We start from the raw sequence: 24,766 nt of genomic DNA, 5'->3' as shown, positions 1-24,766 counted from the left end.
CGCATCGCACACCTCGCGAAACAAACGAGGCGCAGACATCTAAAGTCATCTTAGTGCGAGCGCTTTAATGGTCAAATAGGTGTCAAAACGCAGTTTTTAGTGATTATTCATAATAACCCTCATTTGTGTAATAAACAAACGAGTTACGAGTTGAGGATCAAAAGACAAGTGAAAGAGAAACCATTAAAGTGACAGCACACGATGTTGTTTTTATCATTAATCAAACAAAACGAGAAAATCCCTCTGCTCTTGACTGAAGGATTTTTGTAGCTAAAGTTTTATTCTTACAGTGAAAATGCTTAAAGCACAGTTTGTTTCATATTTTTATTCTATTGTATTTATTTTTTTTCCTTTGCAGGGAGGCAAATAACTGTATGTATACATTGAAGTCAGAATTATTAGCCCTCCTGAATATTTGCAATCCTTTTCCTGCCCAATTTCTGTTTAATGGAAATACGTTTTTTTTTACTTATTTCTGAACATAATAGTTTTGATATATCATTTCTGATTACTGATTTCTTTTATCTTTGCTATGATTGACAGTACATAATACTTTTCTAGATATTTTTCTAAATACAAGCATTCAGATTAAAGTGCAATTCAAAGGCTTAATAAAGGTAATTAAGCAGGTCATTGTATAACAATAGTTTCTTCTGCAGACAATCAAAAAATATATTGCTCAAGGGGGCTAATAATATTGACCTTAAAATGGGTTTCAAAATATTTAAACCTGCTTTTATTCTAGCTAAAATAAAATAAATAAGCCTAGAAGAAAAAATATTATAGGAAATACTGTTAAACTTCCTTGCTCTGTTAAACATCATTTGAGAAATATTTATTAAAAAAAAAAAAAACATATTCCCAGGAGCGCTAATAATTTTGACTTCAACAGTAATCGTTTTAAATAATCGTGATCACAATTATGACCAAAATAATCGTAATTATGATTTTTCCGAAAATCGAGCAGCCCTACTTTTCACCTACTTTTTTTTAATACTATGAATTTGGACATATTACTCGGCTCACATACTGTTTTTAGCGAACTATATAGTAGGTAAGTAAGCGATTTCAGCCACAGATCTAGTCTTATGCCATAAAACATGTGCATCACTCTTTATTCAAAAATATGTAAATATAGCACATTTTACAACTAACAGAAACCCTGTGTAAGAATTAAGAGATCAACTTTACCTTATGCATAAACACAAGCGCTCTCTCGTGACAGTTGTTCACCTCCTCGTATCCAGGATCCGTGATGCACTTTCCTTTCACCTGTTTTCTCCTCTCTCTCAGGTAGTTGTACCACAATTTGTAACTGCAAGAAACCATGTAGATATTTAGGATTTAAAGCACACAGGTTTCAGTGTAAAAGGAAATGACATGATGACATGTACGCACCTGCCAGGCAACTCCTTTAAAGCTCTTTCATAGATCATGTTGAGCACAGATTTCTGTGCACTTTGCTTGTGCTCAATGTAACGCATCCAGCACTTGACTGAATATGGATTCCTGATGATTTCTTCCTCATAAGGCAAATCATCATCTTCCTGCAAAACAAACATGCCTCTGTGATTAAGATTCACGAACACTGATGAAAGCTAGCTCCAACGTTAGATTATTGAGTTAGTGAGTAACATTTATAGAGGTAAAGTTGTTTTTTAATAGCACATTCGTACAGTGAAAGTGACATGCTCCCTTACCCTGCTACTTTAAATATTAGGTCTGAGATCACCTGCAAGTAAGACTTGAAAACAACATTAGAGCTATTTCTTTCACTGTGAACAGTGTTGTAATTTGACAGTCATGGGTTGCTAATATGATTTTGCTTTATAATCTGCACATTATACTTTTTAAAGTTATATTATTTATATTTTATTACAGCTTTTCTCAGTGGCTTTGGTGCATTTCTCACAACACTATTTACATTTGCACAACAAGTAATGCATTTCTCAAAACAATTAGTCATTTGTGCACATCCTAGTAGCAGTTTCTCATTCCCTCCAACAAATTGCAAATGCTTTTGAACATGCATCAATTGCTTTCATACAATGCTCTGCTGTTTATAACATTATTATTTGTTTATGTCAGTCAAAATTAACTAAACTTGTGAATTCTGAATAGTCATTCCATATTAAACTAATAGTCCTCATTTCATCACTTGAGTCATTACATACACAAATGTTGAACTAGCTGTCAAAATCTGTCGAGCAAATTTTGTAAAAAATGTAAAATCTTTTTTTTTCCTGAAAATGTCTTATAAATTGAACAATTTCATGACTGATTTACAGACCTGTGTATGTTGCAGGTAAATATGTTGTGCAATATTGTTTACAGTTGTGCACAGCTCTATCCAAAGGAAGTTTATGTTTGTTGTAAATAAGGGTGTATTTATTCTTTTGCACAATGCTTTGAATAAATTAGAATGGCAAAGAGCAAATGCAGTAAAAATGTGAAACATACATATTCAGTGTCTTGTACTCAGATAGCTCACTAAATGCAGTGTTGTCTAACTTTACTGGTTTTCAAATGGCTGTGCAAATAGTATATACTGCTGTCTTGAGCATTTACAGAAAGTGTCACCAAATTCTGCCTATTTAGCATTGAAAAAAATTAATAATTCATAATGAAAACAAGACAAAGCCATTTGACTATATTGTTCATAAACAATGGTGTCAAGACTTCTCATTTTGATGATACTGACACTTTCATTGACGTGAATACTTGCTTTTGAGGAATGAACTATCCATTTTGAGCAAGTGACACGCTTTTGCAGGTTATCTTAGGTTTTGCAGTTTGTACTAATTGTTTTGAGATGTGTATTAACTGGTGTTCAAATGTAAATAGTGTTGTGAGAAATGCACCAAAGCTACTGAGGAAAAACTGTAAGGAGAAAGTCAGAATGTGCGAATATAGACAATTTTGAGTGACGTAAACGATAACAGTTGGTTCTAATTTTCATAGCTTTCAAGAAGGTTTACATATTAATAAATAATGTTATGATAGCTGTTTTAACATTAAGTTATGATTGAATTGCCTCCTGTTACAGCTATGAAATAGTTTGACAACAGGAAATGTTCATGGGCCAATGATGTCGCCTCATTGAAAACAAAAACTTTACCTCAATGTAACATTTAGGTGAAAGAAACAGAAATATTTAGTACAGGTTTTTAAAATGTTAATTTTAAATGTTATTTTCTGACACTTAGTAACTGACTAAACAATGATAATAACTTAAAATTAAAGTAAACCTATGCTAACTACTGTTATTCACTTTAAATAAATTATTATTATATGTGAGAGGTGAATTAATGCACAGGACACAACAATTCATTTTGACAGGTAATAATCATATGTGGAATTTATTAGTATTATTAAAAATACTTGTGTGTATCTTATTCAGCTGTAGTTAGCGAGCTAATCACAGCTAGCTACGAAAAGATTGAGAACACTAACAAAACTGACTTTAAAAATAGCTCAGATACATACGAATAAAACGTCCGCCTTTCCGCTTAGCGATGGCATTTTCCCTTGCCTGAATATATCCTCGTTATAAAACTAGAAACTTGTGTTATTGTCAAAAAATACAAACACTTTCCCAACGTGTGGGGATCGTAGAGCACAATAGCCCCGCCTTTTCTGAGTGTACTCGATTCCTATTGGCTGACTTCTCCCATTGCACTACGGTGGCTCAGGAGGCTTTTCTGTTAAAGAGGTGTTTCTCGGTCTGAAGGCGTTTTAATGGAAGAAACCCTGAATAAACGATTTTGGGAGGCAAGAATCGTTTGTTAATCTAAAGAATTAGTCCACTGAGATAGTTTTTGTTGAAGCATCTTTTATGAAAGCAGTTGTGAAATATAAGTACTCGTAATTGTATTGAATGTAAAATCGTGCATACATCAAATACTAAAGGGGTAGTTCACCTAAAAATCCAAAGTAACTCACTTGCGTCCTTAGAAGTTCAGACTTGGAAGAACGAACACCCGAGGACGCAAGTCGGGTACTTCTTCAAATATAACAGCAGTGTACTCTATAACATCACTTACCTAACCATGGATTCATCGGTTTCACTGTACATCAAAAATAAAATGACTAAATTACATGAAGCACGGCCCAGTAATTAATAATATATTAATATTATAAATCTACATTTTTGATTTAAGAAAATGTAAACATACATTATATAAATGTGAAGTAAAATGTGGTTTTATACTTAGACACGTGTCTTTGATTATCATATTTAATGGACATTATACAAGTATAAAGTACAAGACGTACACAATAAGAAATAAATATAACGCTAAGCAATTTGGTAAACAAAGACAAACAGTGTACAACACAGTAACGATTAAAGGGTCATGACTCCTTTCGGTTCAGGTCTGCCTCAGAATTTTTCCAAAAATGCATCATAATGGGCGTGGAGCTCCGCGATCAGAGGCAGGAATGGGCGTGGCCAGCAGAGCAGGGGAGAAAGAGGGGAGCGAACAACTGTTGTCAGTTGGCTCACAAAATGAGACACAAACCTTGAGAAGACTAATGATTTTATAGTTTACAAAGTTAAAATGCAAACAAATAAACAGTAATTTAATACCCTGCTACATTTGTCATTTGTAATTTAAAATACACAACCACAATTTATATTATTGTAAAGATAATCGTGTTATATAAACACTTTGAGGTGAGGACTTTTCCATAAATCCCCAGGTCTGAATGCAGACTCAGTGCAGCAGGTCTCTTGCCCTGCCTATTTCAATCATTAGCCCTGCTGGTAATCTGGATGGATTTAGGCAAAAACAGTAGCACGGCGATGTGTCTAAATGTGAACAAACTTCTGATAAAAGACGACATCCGCCATTCTCCAGTTCTCGTACTGCTCTCCTGACAAAAATGCTTACTGCACACAAACAACTTTGCTGTATCGGCCCTGACAGCATCACGGGGAAAAACATGCAACAAACCCCATGGATCATCGAAACAAACACATACGGCCCTTCATGAACAGCTAAATACTGTGTGCCGTGGGTCAGTGGAAGCTGTTTAACCCAGTCATCAAGGTAGGATCTCACAGCTTGGCACTGGCAGATCTGTCTTGCCTTCGGAAAGCATGTGCAGTCATGAATAATTAAGAAGCAGGCTCTTGTCATTGGATAAAAAAACTTCAGTATAAATAATAATGAGAAACCGACGGATCATCACTCCACTTGCAGTTTTGGGCTACATCGCCGATTTTGATCCTGCGCTAAAAATCATTTTAAACCCGGAAGCTGAAATTAGCTGACAAAAGCTCAAATTATCCAGTTTTTCCCACAATTAAAGCTAACAGGTGCTAACACTGTCTTAACAGATGCCCAACACACACAAAATCTCAAAAAAAAAAAGTACTCAAGGGTTTTGTGAACCTTTAAAGACAACTATAAAACGTAACAAATAAATACTGCCAAAATAATACACCTAAGAACAAATAATAGATTTAAAAGACCAAAAACTGTCTGTTAAATATACACAAGATGTATTAAATATCATGTTTTAACTACAATAAAGTGATGAGATCCAGCGGTACATCCGACATGGACTGGCCGAAGTAAAGCTGCTCTTGGTGGGGGATATGATGACGAAGCACCCGCTGGCAGACTGGAAGTCAGAATCCGAATAAGCTGAGGCACATCATCAAAGACATGCTATCTTTGTGAATAAACTGCAGATTCACGTTTAAAACAACCACATTCTCGCCTGAAAAATTCTTAAAGCTTTATTTTGAGATACAGCAAAGCAGTATTTTTAAAACCGTGGGGGTTTGCCAGTAGCTTTTGCTGGTTACGCTACAATCCTCTGGGATAAGAACAAGAACGCAAGTGCAGACAAGAACGCATATTGAGAAACAGCCCATGTCTTCACCCTTGTGTGGTTTCAAACTTTTATGAATTTCTTTCTTCTGTTGAACACAAAAGAAGATATTTTGAAGAACGCTGAAAACCTTTAACCTCCCATAGTAGGTAAAACAAATACTATCGAAGTCAACGATTACCAGTGTTGGGTATAACACATTCCTCTGTAACGCGTTACTGTATTCTAATAACAATTTTGGGAAAAGCAGTAACGAATTACATTTAAATTTGTGCAATTTGTTTACAGTTACTAAAGTCAATGAAATTGCGTTATTTACGTTACAAATATAGTTTTAGAGGGAAGAATGCTTCTTTTAAAGGACTGCTCCACTACGATATTAGATTTGAAACTTTAGTTCATGTGTAATGCAGCTGTGTGAACATAAACAACATCTCTGAATGTAATACGCTCAAAGTACAACGTAAAGAGAGACATTGGCTTTTACAGAGTTAGCTAAACAAAGCCTACAGTGAACGTAGTTTGTGGACTATCCGGGTTAGTGAGATCATAAACCCTTCAGGTTACACACATACACCGTATAGCAAAGGGGCGTAGCCAGATGTGCTGTAATGTTACAGCAGAAACTCTTTCTGATGGCGTGGAGCAGATCCGCGAATCACACCACATTATGTTTGCTGACCAATCCGAGCCTCTTGAGGGTGGGCCTTTCGGTAGAAGGCCTTTCAGTAGCTGTATATAATCAAAGTAAGATATATGAAAAAAACAACATGATTTTCTACAAATAAAGCATAAGCACATATTGCTTTGCATCTTATAAACACAACCGAGCCTTAAAAATGCACTCTGGACCACCCCTTTTAAATCTTGTTTTCCGCAGCAATGTCAGTTAATAAGCATGAGCTTTTACATTGCTGGAGAACGCGCTGCTGCTGTCGAGAGTGGCTGCTTCTTCAAGTGGAAATACAGACGTTACTTTCATTTCACTGAGTGTAAAAACAAAAATATGGCTGTGAAATGCAGTCTATGTCCTGTCTTAAAAGAACTTTCGACTGCTTTTAACTTGACCAGAAACTTGTTCAAGTCACCAAAAGAGGACACCAGCTCCTAAAAACTTGATGGTCCAACCCAGTCTAAACAGGCTAAATTAGATTTTTGTGCAGAATTGGGAGTGAAAAGTATCTTCTGAACGTGTAGAGAAGCGTAGCTGCTTATAGGGCGGCTCATATCGCATCTTTTGCACCTAAAAGTTCGTTTTTTACAATCGAGGCATATGTCTTGTGCGCGCATATTGGAAGCACATATTTTCCAGGCACACCCAGGTAAAAACCACAAGTCACGTGACAAGAGCTGACTGGTCAGCTTCATACTTTGTATGGAATATACACATTTTGGCAGACTAATTACCTCAGACAAATGCAGAACACCCAAACACTGTAGTGCTTTTGCATACCATGGATGTCAGTGGTTACAGGTATCCAGTTTTCTTCTGAATGTCATGTTTTATGTAAAAAAAAAATAATAATGATAAAAAGGACAAACAGGTTGGAACAAGTGAATGATGAGAGAATTTTGGGCAAACTTTTTAAGTCTTTTGAATATGTTAGGCGGCTGTGATCAACCCACTGTAATGTTTCTCAGTGCATATTAATATACTGTAAGAGCTGCAGTTTATTTTTGTATTTTATAGGTATTTTTTAAAAGTAACTTTAAAGCAAATGAATTAGTAATCGGATTACTATTTACATTAGTTAAGTACATTACATAAGTAGTTAGTAATGTAATCAGATTACAATTGTGCAGTAGTAGTCAGTCATTTGTAATCTACTACTTTTGTAAATTAACTTACCCAACAATGATGGTTACAGATTTGCAGCTTTCTTCAAAATATCTTCTTTAGTGTTCAGTAGAAAAAAAAAAAGGTTAAACAGGTTTGGAACAAGTGAAGGGTAAGTAAATGATGACAATTTCTATTTTTTGGTGAACTATCCCTTTAAAGTTATGTCTGCATTACATATCGATATTAAGTAATATAATATTAAATTCAAGGCCAATTTCAACATTTTGATGTACCGACTAACAAACTGGAGAACATATAGAGAAATTGAGCAACATTTATAATGCACTCAATTGACACATTTGTGATAATTACAATATTTTTTAAAAATAACTAACACCGTAATAATAATATTTCATATTTCAAATATGTAATAAATAAATAAGGGCAACACTTTACAATAAGGTTCATTAGTTAATGCATTTACTAACATGAACTAATCATGAAGAGCACATGTACAGCATTTATTAATCATAATTGAACATTTACTAATGCATTATTAACATCCAAGTCCATGCTTGTTAACATTGGTTAATGCACCATGAGTTAACATGAACTAACCTGTATTTTCATTAACTAACATTAACTAACATGAACAAATACAGTAGTAAATGTTTTGTTTATTGTTTGTTTATGTTAGGAAATGCATTAATTAACATCAACTAATGAACCTTATTGTAAAGTGTGACCTAAATAAGATATAAAATTGTAATTAAAGGGAGTGTTCATGAGTGAAAAATGTACTCACTATTTTCTTACTCAAGTGGCTTCTCTTTACACCCTCAAGTGTTTGTTTTTCTCTGTTGGACACAAAAGAAGATACTTTGAAGAATGTTAGAAACAGTTTTTTTCTTTCGTTCAATAGCATGGAAGTCAATGGTGGCTGTTTTCCAACATTCTTCAAAGTATCTTCTTTTGTGTTTAGCATAATAAACAAACACAAACAGGTGTGGAACAGGTAAACGGCGAGTAATTGATGACAGAATTTTCAGTTTTGGGTGAACTACCCCTTTACACCAGGGATCACCAAACTTGTTCCTGTAGGGCCGGTGTCCTGTAGATTTTAGCTCCAATCCCAATCGAACAAACCTGAACAAGCTAATCAAGGTCTTACTAGGTATACTTTAAACACCCAGGCACCCAGCTGGAGCTAAACCCTGCAGGGCACTGGACTGCCAGAAATGAGATTGGTGACCCCTGCTTCACGCCCTCTTAAATGTCAGAAAGAACTCTGCTAATTTAAGTGATCACTCTTTTCATGTAATCCCAAGTAATTAAAATAAAAACAGATAGACATTTTCACACAAATACATATTTATTTGAAAATCACAATAGACTGTCAACACAACAGAAACACCACAGGCCGTCCATCACAATGATCATCACAGCAAGTGCTTCTAAATGCTATTCTCCTTCACTGGTTAATTATCCACAGTAATCAGTCAATCAGTCAATCAGTCCACTCAAACCAGCTACTGAAGAAAATACTACACACCATGTCATTCTGTGTAAACATAGCTTAATTTAACATACTAAGTACAACACATTTTGAAAAAGTAAATCAAATGCAAAGATATTTGATCTAAAGCCAACATGGTTATTTATTAACAATGCTTATTATTTGCATTACTGACAAAAGATGTATAATACACTGGTGGCTCTATCAGTATCAACCAATAATGGCTTAGTATCAGCCTACACTCAAAATCCAGGTCTGCAGTCAGACCCCTCTGGAAACAACACTGTTTAAATGTGTTAACTTAATTGATTTGTGTTGGGGCAACATGAAGGTATTGTGTGGAACCCAGCATTTTCTACAATGTAATGAGAATGTCTTTTGTATCTTTTTTTTATGTCTTGAAATTTTTTGGGCCCTATCATACACTCGGCGCAATAGGGCGTGAGATGGGTTTCCACCATGTGTTGCTAGTTTCAGACCAATGCAACCCTAATTTTCCTGTTTTCCGCCACGTTGTTTAAATAGCAAATCCATTTACGCCACTATGTGAACTTATGTGTGTTCTGGTCTGGAAAAGACGTGTGTTAAGGCTCATTGTTGGCGCGTTGCTATTTTGAGGTACTAAAATAGACTGCTCAATAGACCAGCAGAAAGCAGGTCTAAAGTCCAGCGCAGAGTGCGTCAGTTGTGTGCCTAGCTTACACATTGTTTAAGACACGCAGGATGTACAGCAATACAGAAATATCTTTACAAAGGGAAAAGAATTAACAGAATAAAATATTTTAAAATGATTACTTTCTACATAAATATAAAAACCACTGCCTTCATGCCTTCTTCATCTCAGTGTTTTTTTTTTCAGTTTATTCACGCCAATTTGCTTTTGTATAATGTTATTATTATTAGCAGTATTATTTATTATATGCATATTTATATTTGTTTTATTAAAAACAAGCTTAGATTTGTCCACCTTTCAGGTTTTGGACCATATGGGGCACAGCATGTGTATTTGGATATAACTAGGCCCACACGGAATCTGTGCGCGCAGAATTCTGCAGATTTTTAGCCCATCATTAATTCTGTTTATCTACTTGAGTAAATCTAAGTTTATTCAGTTTTTAAATGAATTACAGTAATATTATTGACTAATATGAAAATGCAGTTTGCAGTATTTTCTGTCTTTTAGCAGATATATTGTATGAGAGACTTGCTTTGTTTCTAGTTAAGTGAATCTAATTGGATTTGCATTTTAAACATTAAATAAAAGTTTAAAAGTATTTCACATATTAATGTTTTAGTTCTGACACTCGAAATAATTCTGCAGAAATCCGCAGATTTTTAACAAAATTCTCTGCAGAAATAGCAAAAAATGTCCGCAGATTCCGTCTGGCCCTAGATATAACTTTTTTTTTTTTACCACATTTTGTTATTATTGTTCATTTATTAGTTTGCTGAAAATTAGAACTGAATTTAGAAATATTTCTGAAACAAATCTCTGCGCTTTACAAACTAAATCAATTATGTTGGCTAATGGATGTCTTCAGTGGAGTGAGTTTCCACTGCTTCATTATCCACGAAAGAGAGAAAGAGATGGTAAAGGCCGATTGGAGGAGGCTCATTCTTTATCCTTGTGCTGTAGATGCTCTGTTTAACTGTTTTTCAGTTTTTCCACTTACAAAGTTCACCATCAAATGCACCATGGAGCAGCGCAACCGACTCTTAAGCGGAATGGGAGAGGAGATTCTGATTGGCTTATTCTCAAAACACACCTATAACTCATTAAGAGAATAAGCTCAACCCTGTTAGACCATGCGCTGCGACGTAAAGTGTATTTTCCCGTAATTAAAGTAGCAAAGATGGATACAGACACGCCCTTAATGCTTTTGCGCCCTGCGCTTCAGACTTTGCGCCTAGACCATTAAAATAGAGCCCATTGTCTTGTCTTGATTCTATAAAAGGTTATTTGCAATACTTTGTACTAGGGATGCTCTGATCGATCGGCCGGAGATCAGTATCGGCTGATAATCACATTTAATGACTCAATCGGTACTCGTCGATCTGTCCGAATCTATTGCAACTGTTTACATTAGTTGTAGATGAACAAAATATTTGATTTTTGATATATATTTAAATATTGATTGATAGTGGATCAGTTGGCATTTCTGTGTAGAGTTTGCATGTTCTCCCCTTGTTGATGTGGGTTTCCTGTGGGTGCTCCAGTTTCCCCCAGTCCAAAGACATGCGCTATAGGTGAATTGGATGAACTAAATTGGCCGTAGTGTATGAGTGTAAATGAGTGTGTATGGGTATTTCTCAGTACTGGGTTGCAGCTGGAAGGGCATCCACTGTGTAAAACATATGCTGGACAAGTTGGCGGTTCAGTCTGCTGTGGCGACCCCAGATTAATAAAGGGACTAAGCTGGAGGTAATTAATGAATTAATTTGATAAAATAACTTCTTGTAATTTACTTATGGCAATAAACAGTAATTTTTAGGCCGATTTACTTTTAGTAAAGAAGTAATGGATTAATAGGTGTGCATTATCTATCAAATGTGCGCTATAATTTTTTTTTCAACCTCTTGATTGAGATGTGTTGAAATCTTTTTCCATCATTTGCAGTGTTTCCAAATTGCATTGTATTTTTTAATCTGTGCTATCTATTCTTTTCTGTAAAGCTGCTTCTGACCATGACCTGTTAACAACCAAATGGTTATATGAGACATGTTTAAGGGGTTATATGGAGCATCCTTAATTTATTCTCTTAGGTAAGGCGAGATCTCCACTTAAGTATCATACTTAGAAGGAAAATGTGCTTAATGCATTATAAATTTAAAGCATCAGAATCTGTATCGGCCGATCACCATGACAAGAAACCAGTACTCAAATCCTGATTGGAGCATCCCTACTTTGTAATGCACTCTGCTCAAAATTAATTGTGTTTCAAAAAATAAAGTGAAAACTGAAATTCAAAACTGAAATTGAAAAGAAAATAAGCTGACACTTTATTTTAAGGTGTCCCTGTTACACATTCCATGTACTTACTATAGTAATGACAATTAATTATGCATGATTACATGCAGCTAACTCTAATCCTAACCATGAAGTAAGTACATGTAGTTAATTAATATTACATAGTATCTAAATGAATAGTTACTCTCGAAATAGGGTGGTGGCACAGTGGCTCAGTGGTTAGCACTGTCGCTTCACAGCAAGAAGGTCGCTGGTTTGAGTCCCGGCTGGGTCAGTTGGCATTTCTGTGTGGAGTTTGTGCATTTTGCCCATGTTAGTGTGGGTTTGACACGCTCCGGTTTCCCCCACAGTTCAAACACATGCTCTGTAGGTGAATTGGGTAAGCTAAATTGTCCGCAGTGTGTGTGTGTGTGTGAGAATCTGAGAGTTTATGGGTGTTTTCCAATACTGGGTCGCAGCTGGAAGGGCATCCACTGTGTAAAAGCATATGCTGGAATAGTTGACGGTTCATTCCACTGTGGCAACCTCTGAAATAGAGACTGAGCCGAAGGAAAGTGAACAAATAAATGAACGTAAATAAATAATCGGCTAAACATTTCTGGATTATTTTCAGTAGTTGATCGACTTCAGATGTGTGGTGCTGGACATGTGTATTGATTGAATTGTTTTGATTAGTTTATGCTAATTTCAAGACAAATATCAGATATAAGAGAGTCGTCATAGTGATAAAAAGTTTAAATCAGAACTGTGATTTGAAAATGATTTTGGGAGTAAAGGATTTGTACGTTTCCTTGTTTTCTGCAAGAAATGTTTTTTTTGTTTCAGGCTCAGATTTATCTTTATCAGCTTGCAAATAAATAAAAAAAATGCTCATTAATCATCCAAAATTTCCCCAATACTGACTTTCGTATTCCCTGAAAATGTGTGTATGAAGAGTGCTATTTTTTCTTGTCTTTGCTTCCCTCTTTTTTCTCCTTCTTTGCGCTGCTCTTTCCTTTCCCCTTGCGGGTCTCTTTGCTTTCTTTCGCCTCTGTCGCTCTGTCCCGTCCGTCGGCTTGCTGCAGCTGAGCGCCGTGCACTCTTTGGATCAGAGAGAAGTAGTCCTCATATGGGCCGATAAGATTCACTGTGTCTCCCGGGTGTGGAGAAGAGGGTCTGGAGCGCCCTTGTCTGCCTGGAGACCTGTTTGGAGATGATGACCTGGAGCGGTGGTTTCTGGGTGGGTTCACGCTGAGAGACATCGGTCTGCCGGGTCGAGGGCTCAGAGGAAGCACCATAGTCTCTCCTGCCTGACCGATAGTGAGGAAGACTTCGGGGTATACGTACGGCTGATTATTTGCATCATGTGTCTGAAGGAGACATGAAAGGTCACTGTTAAAATCAAATCAAGTAAGTTTTTTTTTGTATAAAGGGTTTCTAAGGGTTTCTTTTGGCATGTTATCTCTTCTTTCCCTTTGTCATTTCATTTCTTAAAGAGCACCTACTTTACCCCTTTTTTCCAGATTTCAGATAAGTCTTTGCTGTCTCTGGAATGTGTCTTTAAAATTTCAGCTCAAAACACCAATCAGATTATTTATTATACCTTTCAGAATATTGTAAATCTGAGCTGTTATGACAGTGTAGCTGTTTTTGTTGCCTGTGCAAATGAGCTGATTCTTCCTGCCCACCGTTCACACGTGCGTGTTAGAGCTATAGAGATCTCTCGCTAACAGGGCCGGATTAACGTAAGAGCTAGATAGGGCTAAAGCCCCAGTGAACAATATAGAAGGGGGCCCTTGATTGGCTGAAGAATTAATTTGCGATATGACATGGGAAACGCATCTCATCGATAAAGGGAAGTATTCCTTCGGTTTGCTGCTATTCAAAAACAGTGACCTCGGTGCTAAACTGAGGCTCAGAATGGCTGTAGCCTAATTAGAATATTGAATAGCCCTGATTTAGTCACCCATAAGTAGGACCAGACGGAATGCTATTTCTGCAGAGAATTTTGGTAAAAGTCTGCGGATTTCTGCGGAAATATTTTGGGAGTATCATAACTAAAACCTTAATATATAATATACATTTTTATATTTTTAACTTTTATTTAATGTTTAAAATGCAAACCCAATTAAATTGACTTTATATGGTAAATAAAGCAAGTTTGTCAAATAATATATCTAGTAAAAGACAGAAAATAATACTGTACGAACTGCATTGTACATAAATCAGATAAACATTTTCACATTAGTCAATAATATTACTGTAATTAATTAAAAAACTGGATAAATATAAATTTACACACATTTACTTAAGTAAATAAACAGAATTATTGATGGTATAAAAATCTGCGGAAATCTGTGGAAAATCTGTGGAATTCTGAGCGTGCAGATTCCGGGTGGGCCTACCCATAAGTGTTAAAATGTCCCAATTTTCCCAGCACAGTCACTTATTTTGGTACTACCACAAGACCACAAAAAAGGTAGGCTAACTAAGCTCGTCATAGAACAAAATATAAGGATTCAAACAGTCTTCATATTGATACTCCCTGCTAGCTCTATCAATCCTCTTCAGATGCTTCAGAATGCAGCAGCACGAGTGGTCTTTAATGAACCTAAAAGAGCACATGTCACTCCGCTACACATTCGTTTGCACTGGCTGCCAGTTGCTGCTCGCATCAAATTCAAAGCACTGATGTTTGCTTACAAAGTGAATTCTGGCTGCGCCCCTTCTTATCTGCTCTCACTTCTGCAGATGTATAGGCCCTCCAGAAACTTGAAACTTGAGAAACTCAAACTGGCGCGTGCGCGTACAATCTTTTCATCACACAATATAACCAGGACAGTGTGCAAACAAATCAAATAGCCTACACAAGCAGTTATCAAAATATCCATTGTTGCGGAGTATCTATCTCAAGTGAATACACTCAGTTATGATTTACAGTACTGTAACTGAACCAGTTAGAAAGCAAACTTTATATGAATGTGTAACCCTAACGACAGTAATAATATGAAGCAACAAAATATTGGTGCAGGCTTTCATTAGACAATATATCTGATGTAATAAACAAATAAAATAAGGATGCCAGCCTTCTGTAACTCAGAAGATGGCAATAAGCTATTTTGGATATTTGAAGCATTTATATTAAAGATATCATATCATTAGGGATTTATGGTCAGCTGTGGTTCTAAAGAACCTTTTTCAAGGTAAACCCCTTTTGAAAGTACTTATTCTAAAGCAGCAATTTAGAAAGTATTGCAAATGTTTTTTTGTTTTGTTGATTTTTGCAGCCTGTTTGAACTTAAAATTTCATATTATGTCATTACTTAGTTTTGTATACTTGCAGGACTATTTTAAAGAAATAGAAAAAATTAAATAATTAAATATGAATCAAATGGTGGAAAATTTGATAATAATAGTAATTAGTAAATTATCATTAATAATAACAACATCAACAACAATATATATAAATGCATACACTTTTGTGAGGTAAAAAATTAAAAGGGGGGCTCTTGGATTTGCTATAGCCCCAGGGCCCAATGTGTTCTTAATCCGGCCCTGCTTGCTAAGGCTCTGATGCTTGTGGTCTTGACGTAGCTAAACAGTCTGGTGAGAGACAAGAATGAAGCAGCTCTTTCTTACTACAGTCAGAACTTTCCCAATGATTATTTGATGCATTTGTTTATTCAAGCCTTTCTGCAACGAGTCACACACAATGTCAATATAAAGCTTGCGTGAGTGCGCACACACACACGTTTAACTTTGCACAGTTTTTGCACTGCTAATGTGACAGGATACATGTTAATATCCACTGCTGTATGAATATCCCTTATATTAATGTATACGAAGCTGTGGTGATAAAGTGCACATGCACTGTTTTAAAAACGTTTTAAACTTGTGAAACTCAATCACATTTGATGATGATTGATGATCACAGAGAGCTGAACAGATCTTTTAATCCCATTTGCTTTGCACTTGTTCTGTCTTGTGGATATGATTATACACGTTACTAACGGAGACATGTTAATACGCAGCTGTAAATCAATTGACGGGCGTAGAAACCACACTCCTATGTCAAGTTGCGGTCAGCCTCAAAATTGGAGGATTTGGATCCTATTTTAACATCAGAAAAAAGAAAAAGAAAAAAAAGAGGTTTATTGTCTTTATGTCACCCCAATCTGGACACACTATACCTACACACAGTCTCCAAACAGCTAAAAAAAAATATGATTTTTATCATCTTTAATATAAACAATATATTTTCTTTTCCTTTTCTACTTTTTGTATTTATAGGGCTAAGTTAATATTTAGGTAACAGTGCATTTATGAAATAATGTACTTCTTTAAAATGTATACAGCCATCATAATTTACCATATGCATTTATCTAAAGGTAAGTGTAGTGTTATTGCTAGTGATGTAAATTATAATTAAATGTCATCTAGATAGTCTACATTAACTTTATCATACTTATTTTTCCCCAGTAATGTCGATTATCGACAGATAATTCAAACCCTGCTCCAACACACTTACCTGTAGGTTTCAAACAAGCCTGAAGTACTCAATTAGTTTGATCAGGTGTGTTTAACTGGGGTTGGAACTAAACTGTACAGAGCTGCGACCCTTTTGGAACTGAGTTTGACACCTGTGCTATACAGCATCAATATATGAGAATATCGTCTTATCGCTCAGACCTATAACAGATAAATATTTGAAAAAAAAACTAGGTAATGGTCATAATAATAATAATAGTAATAGTAATACGGGAGGCATCTGTCATTTTTGTGTGGAGTTTGCCTGTTCTCCTCGTGTTGGCATGGATTTCCTCCGGGTGCTACGGTTTCCCTCACAGACCAAAACAATTTGCCCTAGTGTGTAAATGTGAGAGTGTATGGGTGTTTCCTAGTGCTGGGTTGCAGCTGGAAGGGCATCCGGTGCATCAAACACATTGGGGTTCTGCTGAACAAATGTGTTCATAGAGCTTCATGTGATTACAATTGAAGTCACACTGAATGTTTTGACTGTATTTTTGCTTTATTTTCTGGAATTTCAATGTCTCAGTACCATTGCTGTCTGTCTATAGAAGATGAGTGAGCTCTTGCACCATTTCAGAGCATTGGAACAACATGAGTGTGAGTAATTAAAAACAGACCTTTCATTTTGGGGTGAACTAACTGTTCAATCATTATAACTTTCTCTCCACTGATGATGTTTACTAGCATAAGAATGTGATCAACCTGTCAATCACATGAGATCCACCAATAGCAAACCACACCTGTCCATCCACCCAATCAGCTCCCCATGGCCACAATTAGACCTGGCCTACATCTTTTTTTGTACACAGACACACACACGTTTTTGCACATCTATTTGAGGCAAATATGACAGGATACAAGTAAATATACACCGCTATATCTTACTATATCAATTGTGCTGCTGTACAAAATAAACCAGATTTAACGTCCACAAACCGGGACTCATGTTGTGTGTTTAAAGCATCCTCTGATGCAGCTGTGCTGATTCCAGCAGTTATGAATTACATAGTGATTTTACTGTCTTTTCTTTATTACAAACATGCACTTATTTAAAACAGTTTTAAACTTGTAAATCTCATTCTTGAGGTGCAGCTGATCACAGAGTTGGAGCAGATCTTTTAATCCCAGTTTCTTTGCAAATCCTGTTCTGCAACATGTTTATTAGGGTTAAGACATGTTAATACATTTCTGTCAATCAGTTCAGTGGTTGGGGAAAGCCACGCTCCTACAGCACGTTAAAGTGTGCCTCAAATTTGCTTTGATTTTTGATTTAATCTTATTTTAACTAGGGATGTCCAAATCAGTTTTTTTTTGCCCTCAAGTCTGTCATTTGATTTGAAGTATCTACCGATGCCGAAACCCAATGTGATACTTCTATATTACATTAAAAAAAAAGAATAAAGAAGAGCAAAAAAACAGATCCAGGATGTTCCTTTTTTTATTAATTAATCTTATCTGTGAGGTAGCTTGAACAATCAAGTAATATGCTCATGCTTTTGAACTTGTGCAACAGTAAATATAAAAAAATAAAATCGAAAACAAAAACAAATAGCACCTCAGCTTAAAATACCCGCAGTCAACCCCAAGTTTACATATCTCACAATTTGCTTGCAGGTTAATTAGGTTACCAACACTCTCAGAAATAAAGGTACACGTGCTGTCACTGGGGTGGTACCTTTTCAAAAGGTACAAATTTGTACCTAAAAGGTCCATATTAATACCTCAACGGTACATATTAATACCTTGAAAGTACAAAAATGTTCCTCTTAAAATTTTTTAGGTACCTATATATACTTTTGAGGTACCAATATCCCTTCGTGTACAAAGGTACTACCCCAGTGACAGCTCACGTACCTTTATTTCTGAGAGTGTAGGCAAGTTATTGGAGAACAGTGCTTTGTTCTGCAGTCAGTCATGTGTGTATTTATATAGCGCATGTATTGTGTATGGCCATACACCAAAGCACTTTTACAGTAATGGGGGGGGTCTCTCCACACCACCACCAGTGTGCAGCATCCACTTGGATGATGTGACTGCAGCCACAGGACAACGACACACCACACACTAGCTATTGGAGGAGTGGAGAGACAGTGATACAGCCAATTCGGTGGATAGGGATGATTGGGAGGCCATGATTTTAAGGGCCGATTGTGGGACTTTGGCCAGGACACTGGGGTTACACCCCTGCTCTTTACGAGAAGTGCCATGGGATTTTAAATGACCACAGAGAGTCAAGACCTCGGTTTAATGTCTTATCCGATCAACGGGGTAATGTTTTTATAACATTAACCTTAGCATTTTTCAGCCAAACTATAAATATTTTTTCCAGAATAAAAAATCACTTAGGAAATACTCAAAAACAAATGGCAATTAATGATAATTCTGCCTTTAACTTTAAATAGAACATTATTTTATTGCAAGAATTAATCATTTAAGATAGTATATTATGTCATTGTGGATGACCCTAGGTTATGCTTTAAAACATCATTCATTGTTCATACCTGATGTGGAGGGAAGCGCATGGAAATCTGAAATGATATCTGTAAGGAAAAAAAAACAAACAAATATACTGCACATTAATTAATCAGTGAATCTCTTCAGGTGAATTTTAATCCCTTTACTGTCTATTGCACTTTTTCCACACATGTGAAAATGTCATGAAACGAAACTATTACAAGCTTGGTCTCATTGTAAAAAAGAAGTTTTATAATTGTATGCACACCCTATACTGACACTGAATAGAAGAAACTGCCCCAGAGTCAACAAGCTTGGCCCCACACAAATATGGTACACATATTTTGGTGTCACAACTAAAATGCCATTTACACATGTTGTGTAAAATTATCAAAATGTCCAATGTTGATTATATTAGATTTTTTCGATTTTAAAACTTTTAATATAGCCCAGGAAGTCCTCGGCTATGCATAGCATAAGCTATTTTCAATCAGAAATTAAGTGTACATAGATTTATGTTCGGAAATGCAGTCGGCAAATACCGCATAACAGATGTAACACATTGACCAAATGTAGTTTTTAGTCACGCTCATGTAAATGTAATATTCAATTCATTTTGTTTTGCCTTCATTCATGTTTGTTTTCAGTCGTGACAAAGCGCGAGTCTTCAACACATGATTTTTAACTCATAACACATAATTTTAAACACAAAATAGTTTCACTAATTTCTAATAACTTCTAATAACTACTACTGGTAGACAGCTTGAACGTCTCTATAGGAGAACCGGTCTTACTGTTCATTATTTGGCCTTTCAAGATCATCTTAAATCATATAAATCTACTCTCACCTTAGCTCGCTCTAAATTCATCTCTACTACAATTAATAAATCAAGCAATAGGCCAAAATCACTATTTAATACAATAAATAAGCTTACTAGCCCCCCACCTCAGAGGGCCTTAGCTTCAACTGAGTTTTGCTGTTCCTATTTGGATTATCTGCTCGATAAGACTAATGCGGTCCCCCAGTGCGTTCCTACTGATACTGAGCTCAGCCATCCATCATGTCTCTCCAGTCAGTCTCTGTCCTGCTTTTCACTGACGACCCCTGATTCTGTCTCTAAGCTAATATTGAAATCCAGCTCATCATCATGTCACCTTGATCCTGCTCCTACCTCCCTCCTGAAACTCTGCCACTCTGTTATCTCCCCTGTCATATCTCACTTTATCAATTCATCTCTCACTCAGGCATCATTTTCCTCTGCCACTCAAAACTGCTGCCGTCACACCTGTGCTTAAGAAACCCAACCTCGACCCCTCGATTCTATCTAATTATCGTCCTATTTCCAATCTACCTTTCATTTCTAAATTACTGGAAAGTACTGTTGCTACTCAACTCCAGTCTTTTCTAGTTGATAATAATCTCCTGGACCCTTTTCAATCTGGTTTTCGCCCACTCCATAGTACTGAAACTGCACTTGTAAAGGTAGTGAATGATCTATTGCTGTCTGGGGATTCTGGCTCCTTGTCTATATTACTTTTACTCGACCTCAGTTCTGCCTTTGATACAGTCTCCCATGATTTACTTATCTCACGTCTCTCTAATCTGGGTGTTTCTGGTACTGCTCTTTCTTGGTTCTCGTCATATCTCTCAGATAGACAATTATTCATCTCTATTAAGGATTTTCAGTCACCTACTGTCCCCCTGAAGCGAGGTGTTCCCCAGGGTTCTGTTCTTGGCCCACTATTGTTCTCAGTATACCTAATTCCACTTGGTCTGATTCTACAACATCACGGTCTTAACTATCATCTTTATGCTGATGATATTCAACTTTACTCTGTATGTACTCCAACTGCATCCGCCCAAATTGAAAACATCTCTGCTTGTGTGAATGATATTAATGATTGGCTCACCTCAAATTCACTAAAACTTAATATGGACAAAACTGAAATAATTTTTATTGGCACCCCAGCACTCACCAGCAATATTCCCACCAGTTATTCCTGTCAGATTGCTGGCTTGCACATTAAAACATCTACTTCTGTAAAAAATTTAGGTGTAATCTTTGACTCCACACTCTCTTTTCAGTCACACATTAAATCTGTCACTAAATCTGCATTCTTTCACTTACGTCGCATTTCACAACTGCGTCCCTTCATCAGTAGCAAGGATGCTGAGACTGTCATCCATGCATTTGTCTCCTCACGCATCGACTACTGTAATGCTCTTTTCATTGGCCTGCCTGCCAGCCTCATCTCCAGATTACAGTATATTCAAAACTCTGCAGCTAGAATACTTACTCATACCAAACGGTCGGCTCACATAACCCCAATCTTGTATGATCTTCATTGGCTCCCGGTTGCATACCGGATTAAATTCAAAATTCTCCTCCTTGCATTTAGATCCTTAAATAACCTTGCACCTTCCTATCTCTGCAACATGCTTGTCCCCTACACCCCAACTCGCTCTTTACGGTCTGCTGACTCTGGCCTTCTTGCTGTCCCTCGCTACCGCCTCTCTTCTATGGGGGGCAGATCATTTAGTGCTATTGCACCAAAACTCTGGAACTCTCTACCACACTCACTTCGCTCTGCTAATAATATCTCTGATTTCAAATCCTTACTTAAGACTCACTTATTTTCTGAATGCTTTGCATCTGATCTACCAAACTGACCACTTAATCTGATCCACCACTATCCTGTTCATATGTCTCTTAGGTTTCGTTTGTGTTATTCATGTTTGTTATATTTGACCTCATGTATGTTTGTTTATCTTTTTGTTGCATTCATTGTAAAGTGTCCTTGAGCTCTGGAAAGGCGCTATATAAATAAAAATTATTATTATTATTATTATTATTATTACTTGTTATCTTTCCTATGCTGAATATTTAAAAAAGAAAAAAAATCAAAGGGGGGCTAATGTTCTGACTTCAACTGTATATTTCAAGAAGTCAGTGGAATTTTGATACATTGCTTGTGGTTTTTCACACATTTCTTTATGTAAAGAAATCCTGAACAGAGACTGGCAGTACATTAAAGGTATGAACCCAACCCACATACACACACACACCAAACAGAAGTAGGGGAGAGGTGCGCCAGTCACTGAATCCATTTAAGGGTGCTTTCACACATGTGAATCGATTCAGTTGTTGCGAAACAGAGATTACAATTGTTACATTGTTGCTCTTTGCTCTTGGAGCGGTTGGCTTTCAAACTGCAAAGTTTCTAATCGGACCAAAAGAGCTAAAACAAGTCACGTGCGAGTAAACTCTCCTTACATTGGTCAGAGTGTCAGGGTTTATTTTGCAGCGTCCCGCTAAGCTGTCAGGAGAGGTGGTGGTTTGGTGGTGATTGACAGGGTGCGCGCGCTACGTGTCTGAGGAGAGACGCGGTGGAGAGGGGTGAGAAGGGTGCGCGACGATGCCTATTTGAGGACCGGGAGGGAGACGCGAGATTACCGGGAGATCATCACTAGTTTGCGGGCATCCGGAGACTCGCAAAACTTCCCGCCTTACTCATAATTCTCTCTTCATATAGCCGTATGCCTATTACATATCCATAAAACACTGTGATATAACCGCGCTCGGATCGGATCGCTTTCTCACTGCAATCGAACCGCTCCAGGGTTTGTTTCAATCGAGCCGAGACCACCTCATTCAAGCGATCTTGGAGCGATTACTTTGGCACGGAACAGAGTGCGATTGCCCTGTTCACATATGCCAAACGAACCGCGCTAACTGGGCAAACGAGACACGTTCCGAAACAAAAGTGTAGGTGTGAAAGCACCCTAAGACATTCTGTCTTATATTATGCACTTTGTTTGTCATAGTTATCTGTGCTGAAGGCTTGAATGACACCATTCTGTATTTTCCCTTTCCCTTGTATGGTGGCTCTGAACTGTCAAAACACCTCTCAAAATGCTTTTCCAAATGCAACAGAAAAAATTTAACCTGATTAAAAAAATGTATGATGGATGAAAGTTTGGGAGGCAGTGTGTCAATATGACTGACACGACGTGAGGTTGATTTTTTTCTAACGGGCGAAAAATACAGATGAAAATTTCGGATTCAGTGTACAATAACCTCAAACCTTTAAGGCAAAAGTAGACGCAGGATATAGTAAACTCAAAGCCTCACCTGTGCGTTCGGGTCATCATAGAGCAGTCTGTCTGAGTCTGCCACCGGACAGAATGTAGCTGATCTGGGAGGAGGTCTGTCCGCCTCACAGACGCTCAGAGATGGAGACGAAGGACTAGGGCTAACTTTTTTTGGTGCAGCAGGTGACGCAGGGGTGAGGACGATTTGAGGAGTTGGTGATCTATTTCTTTCTGTCCTGCTTCCAACGTGGGACGCCTGGATTCCGGGCAGTGCGCTAAGAGCCACGCGTTGGTCATCCAATCCTTTGCTTTGAAAGTTGGCCAGGAGATTGAAAAACTGCTCACGATCATCCACTGCATGCAGAAAGCCAGCACAGCATGAAACGGTCAGATTATACAGGTATTTGATGATGATGATTGTGATTATGTAAGCAGAGTTGGGTCACTGTACCTCTGGGATTAGCCACTGGGTTACTGGGAGAGGAGGAAGGCTTTATATAGGGCACAAATGAGCAGCGCTGGTCATCCAGTCGGTTCTGCTGTGCGTGATGCACCAGGGAAAAGAAGTGGTCCTGATCAATAGCGTTCTGAACCTGATTGAGAAACAAACAGTCTGTCAATTACTGTGAAATGTATTGATATCTGACTTTCCAGACACATGGCAAGCCATCTCAATACAAGAAGTTGACAGTCTTTCTTTCTTTCTTTATTGTGACACATAAGATATATCCACATTTCTTCTCCATCAAGACAAGATAAAATAAGAAAAAAAAGAAGGGGGAGACTTGATTTTGTCCATGGAGAACTGATTGGATGGTATTGGTGGATATTTTGAGTGACATATTAATCCCGCCCACATATCAATAAACTCCAGTCAGAGAAGAGAAGGTAAGTTATTTTGATAATTTGTGTGGTGTAAATTAGAAAATGCACAGATTATTCATCTATAATATATTCTGCAATATTCCATAAGACTTAAGAAATCACTGTTTTTTTTATTTCAAGGAGGCTCTGACTTGCTTTGAAACCATAAAATGTCTTTAAATGTGTATATTCTATAAAATGATGCACTTGTTAAAGCAACTATGATGAGTTTATGGGGTGCTACACCTTTGTTCACAGTATTTATTAGCCATTACAATAAAGATTTGTTCAGAGGCATAGCAAATATACTCTATTTAGAGCAATATAAAATATTTAAATCTACATAAAACCTCAAACCAAATCCTTTAGAGCTTCCAAATATTTTGATGACCTATAAAAGTATAATCTAAATCTATAAACTGTTATTTGGTGTTTTAAAAATTAACTTTTTCATGTTTTATTTGTCCTTTTGTCAGATGAATTGGAGTTTTACATTTCTGTTATGTTTTTAGTAATGTTCTATCATTATTCTATTATTGTTGCAGTGTGTTTGTCTCACCTCAGAGGCAGGACTGAATGATCCTGATCTCCTGGATGATTTACTGGGTGATCCGGATCCAGACGAGCGCTTATTAGGGGATATGGGTTGAGAAAGAGACTTTTTTGGAGGGGCGGGAGACCCCAGCTGGATATTGGGGGCAGCGCATCGCTGATCATCTATCCGAGAGCCCTGGCAAAGAG

At 36.9% G+C, this 24,766-nt stretch overlaps 3 protein-coding genes across 3 annotated transcripts in view; all 3 read right to left on the bottom strand.

The window, feature by feature from the left end:
* The window catches only part of xab2 (XPA binding protein 2), a 33,557-nt gene extending 29,931 nt beyond the window's left edge, over positions 1-3,626 (bottom strand). Inside the window, exons 1-3 of the mRNA NM_001044783.1 lie at positions 3,487-3,626; positions 1,399-1,547; positions 1,192-1,315 (exon numbers count right to left, since the gene is read on the bottom strand). Of these exons, the coding sequence (NP_001038248.1) occupies positions 1,192-1,315; positions 1,399-1,547; positions 3,487-3,522 (309 nt within the window). The 5' untranslated portion in view covers positions 3,523-3,626. The remainder of the gene's footprint in view (positions 1-1,191; positions 1,316-1,398; positions 1,548-3,486) is intronic.
* Positions 1-24,766, bottom strand: part of LOC147846065 (uncharacterized) — a 700,063-nt gene that overhangs the window by 667,851 nt on the left and 7,446 nt on the right. The window lies entirely within an intron of this gene.
* LOC556170 (uncharacterized) overlaps positions 8,975-24,766 on the bottom strand; it is a 34,881-nt gene continuing 19,089 nt past the window's right edge. Inside the window, exons 7-11 of the mRNA XM_087245229.1 lie at positions 24,585-24,755; positions 23,613-23,754; positions 23,202-23,515; positions 19,116-19,154; positions 8,975-13,454 (exon numbers count right to left, since the gene is read on the bottom strand). Coding sequence (XP_087101355.1) covers positions 13,044-13,454; positions 19,116-19,154; positions 23,202-23,515; positions 23,613-23,754; positions 24,585-24,755 — 1,077 coding nt within the window. The 3' untranslated portion in view covers positions 8,975-13,043. The remainder of the gene's footprint in view (positions 13,455-19,115; positions 19,155-23,201; positions 23,516-23,612; positions 23,755-24,584; positions 24,756-24,766) is intronic.

This window comes from Danio rerio, chromosome 3, assembly GCF_052040795.2.
Source record: "Danio rerio strain M-AB ecotype USA chromosome 3, GRCz13ab, whole genome shotgun sequence".
Taxonomy (NCBI): Eukaryota; Metazoa; Chordata; class Actinopteri; order Cypriniformes; family Danionidae; genus Danio; species Danio rerio.
The sequence above is the reverse complement of the archived record's forward strand: the minus strand, read 5'-3'. Positions and strand labels throughout refer to the sequence as shown.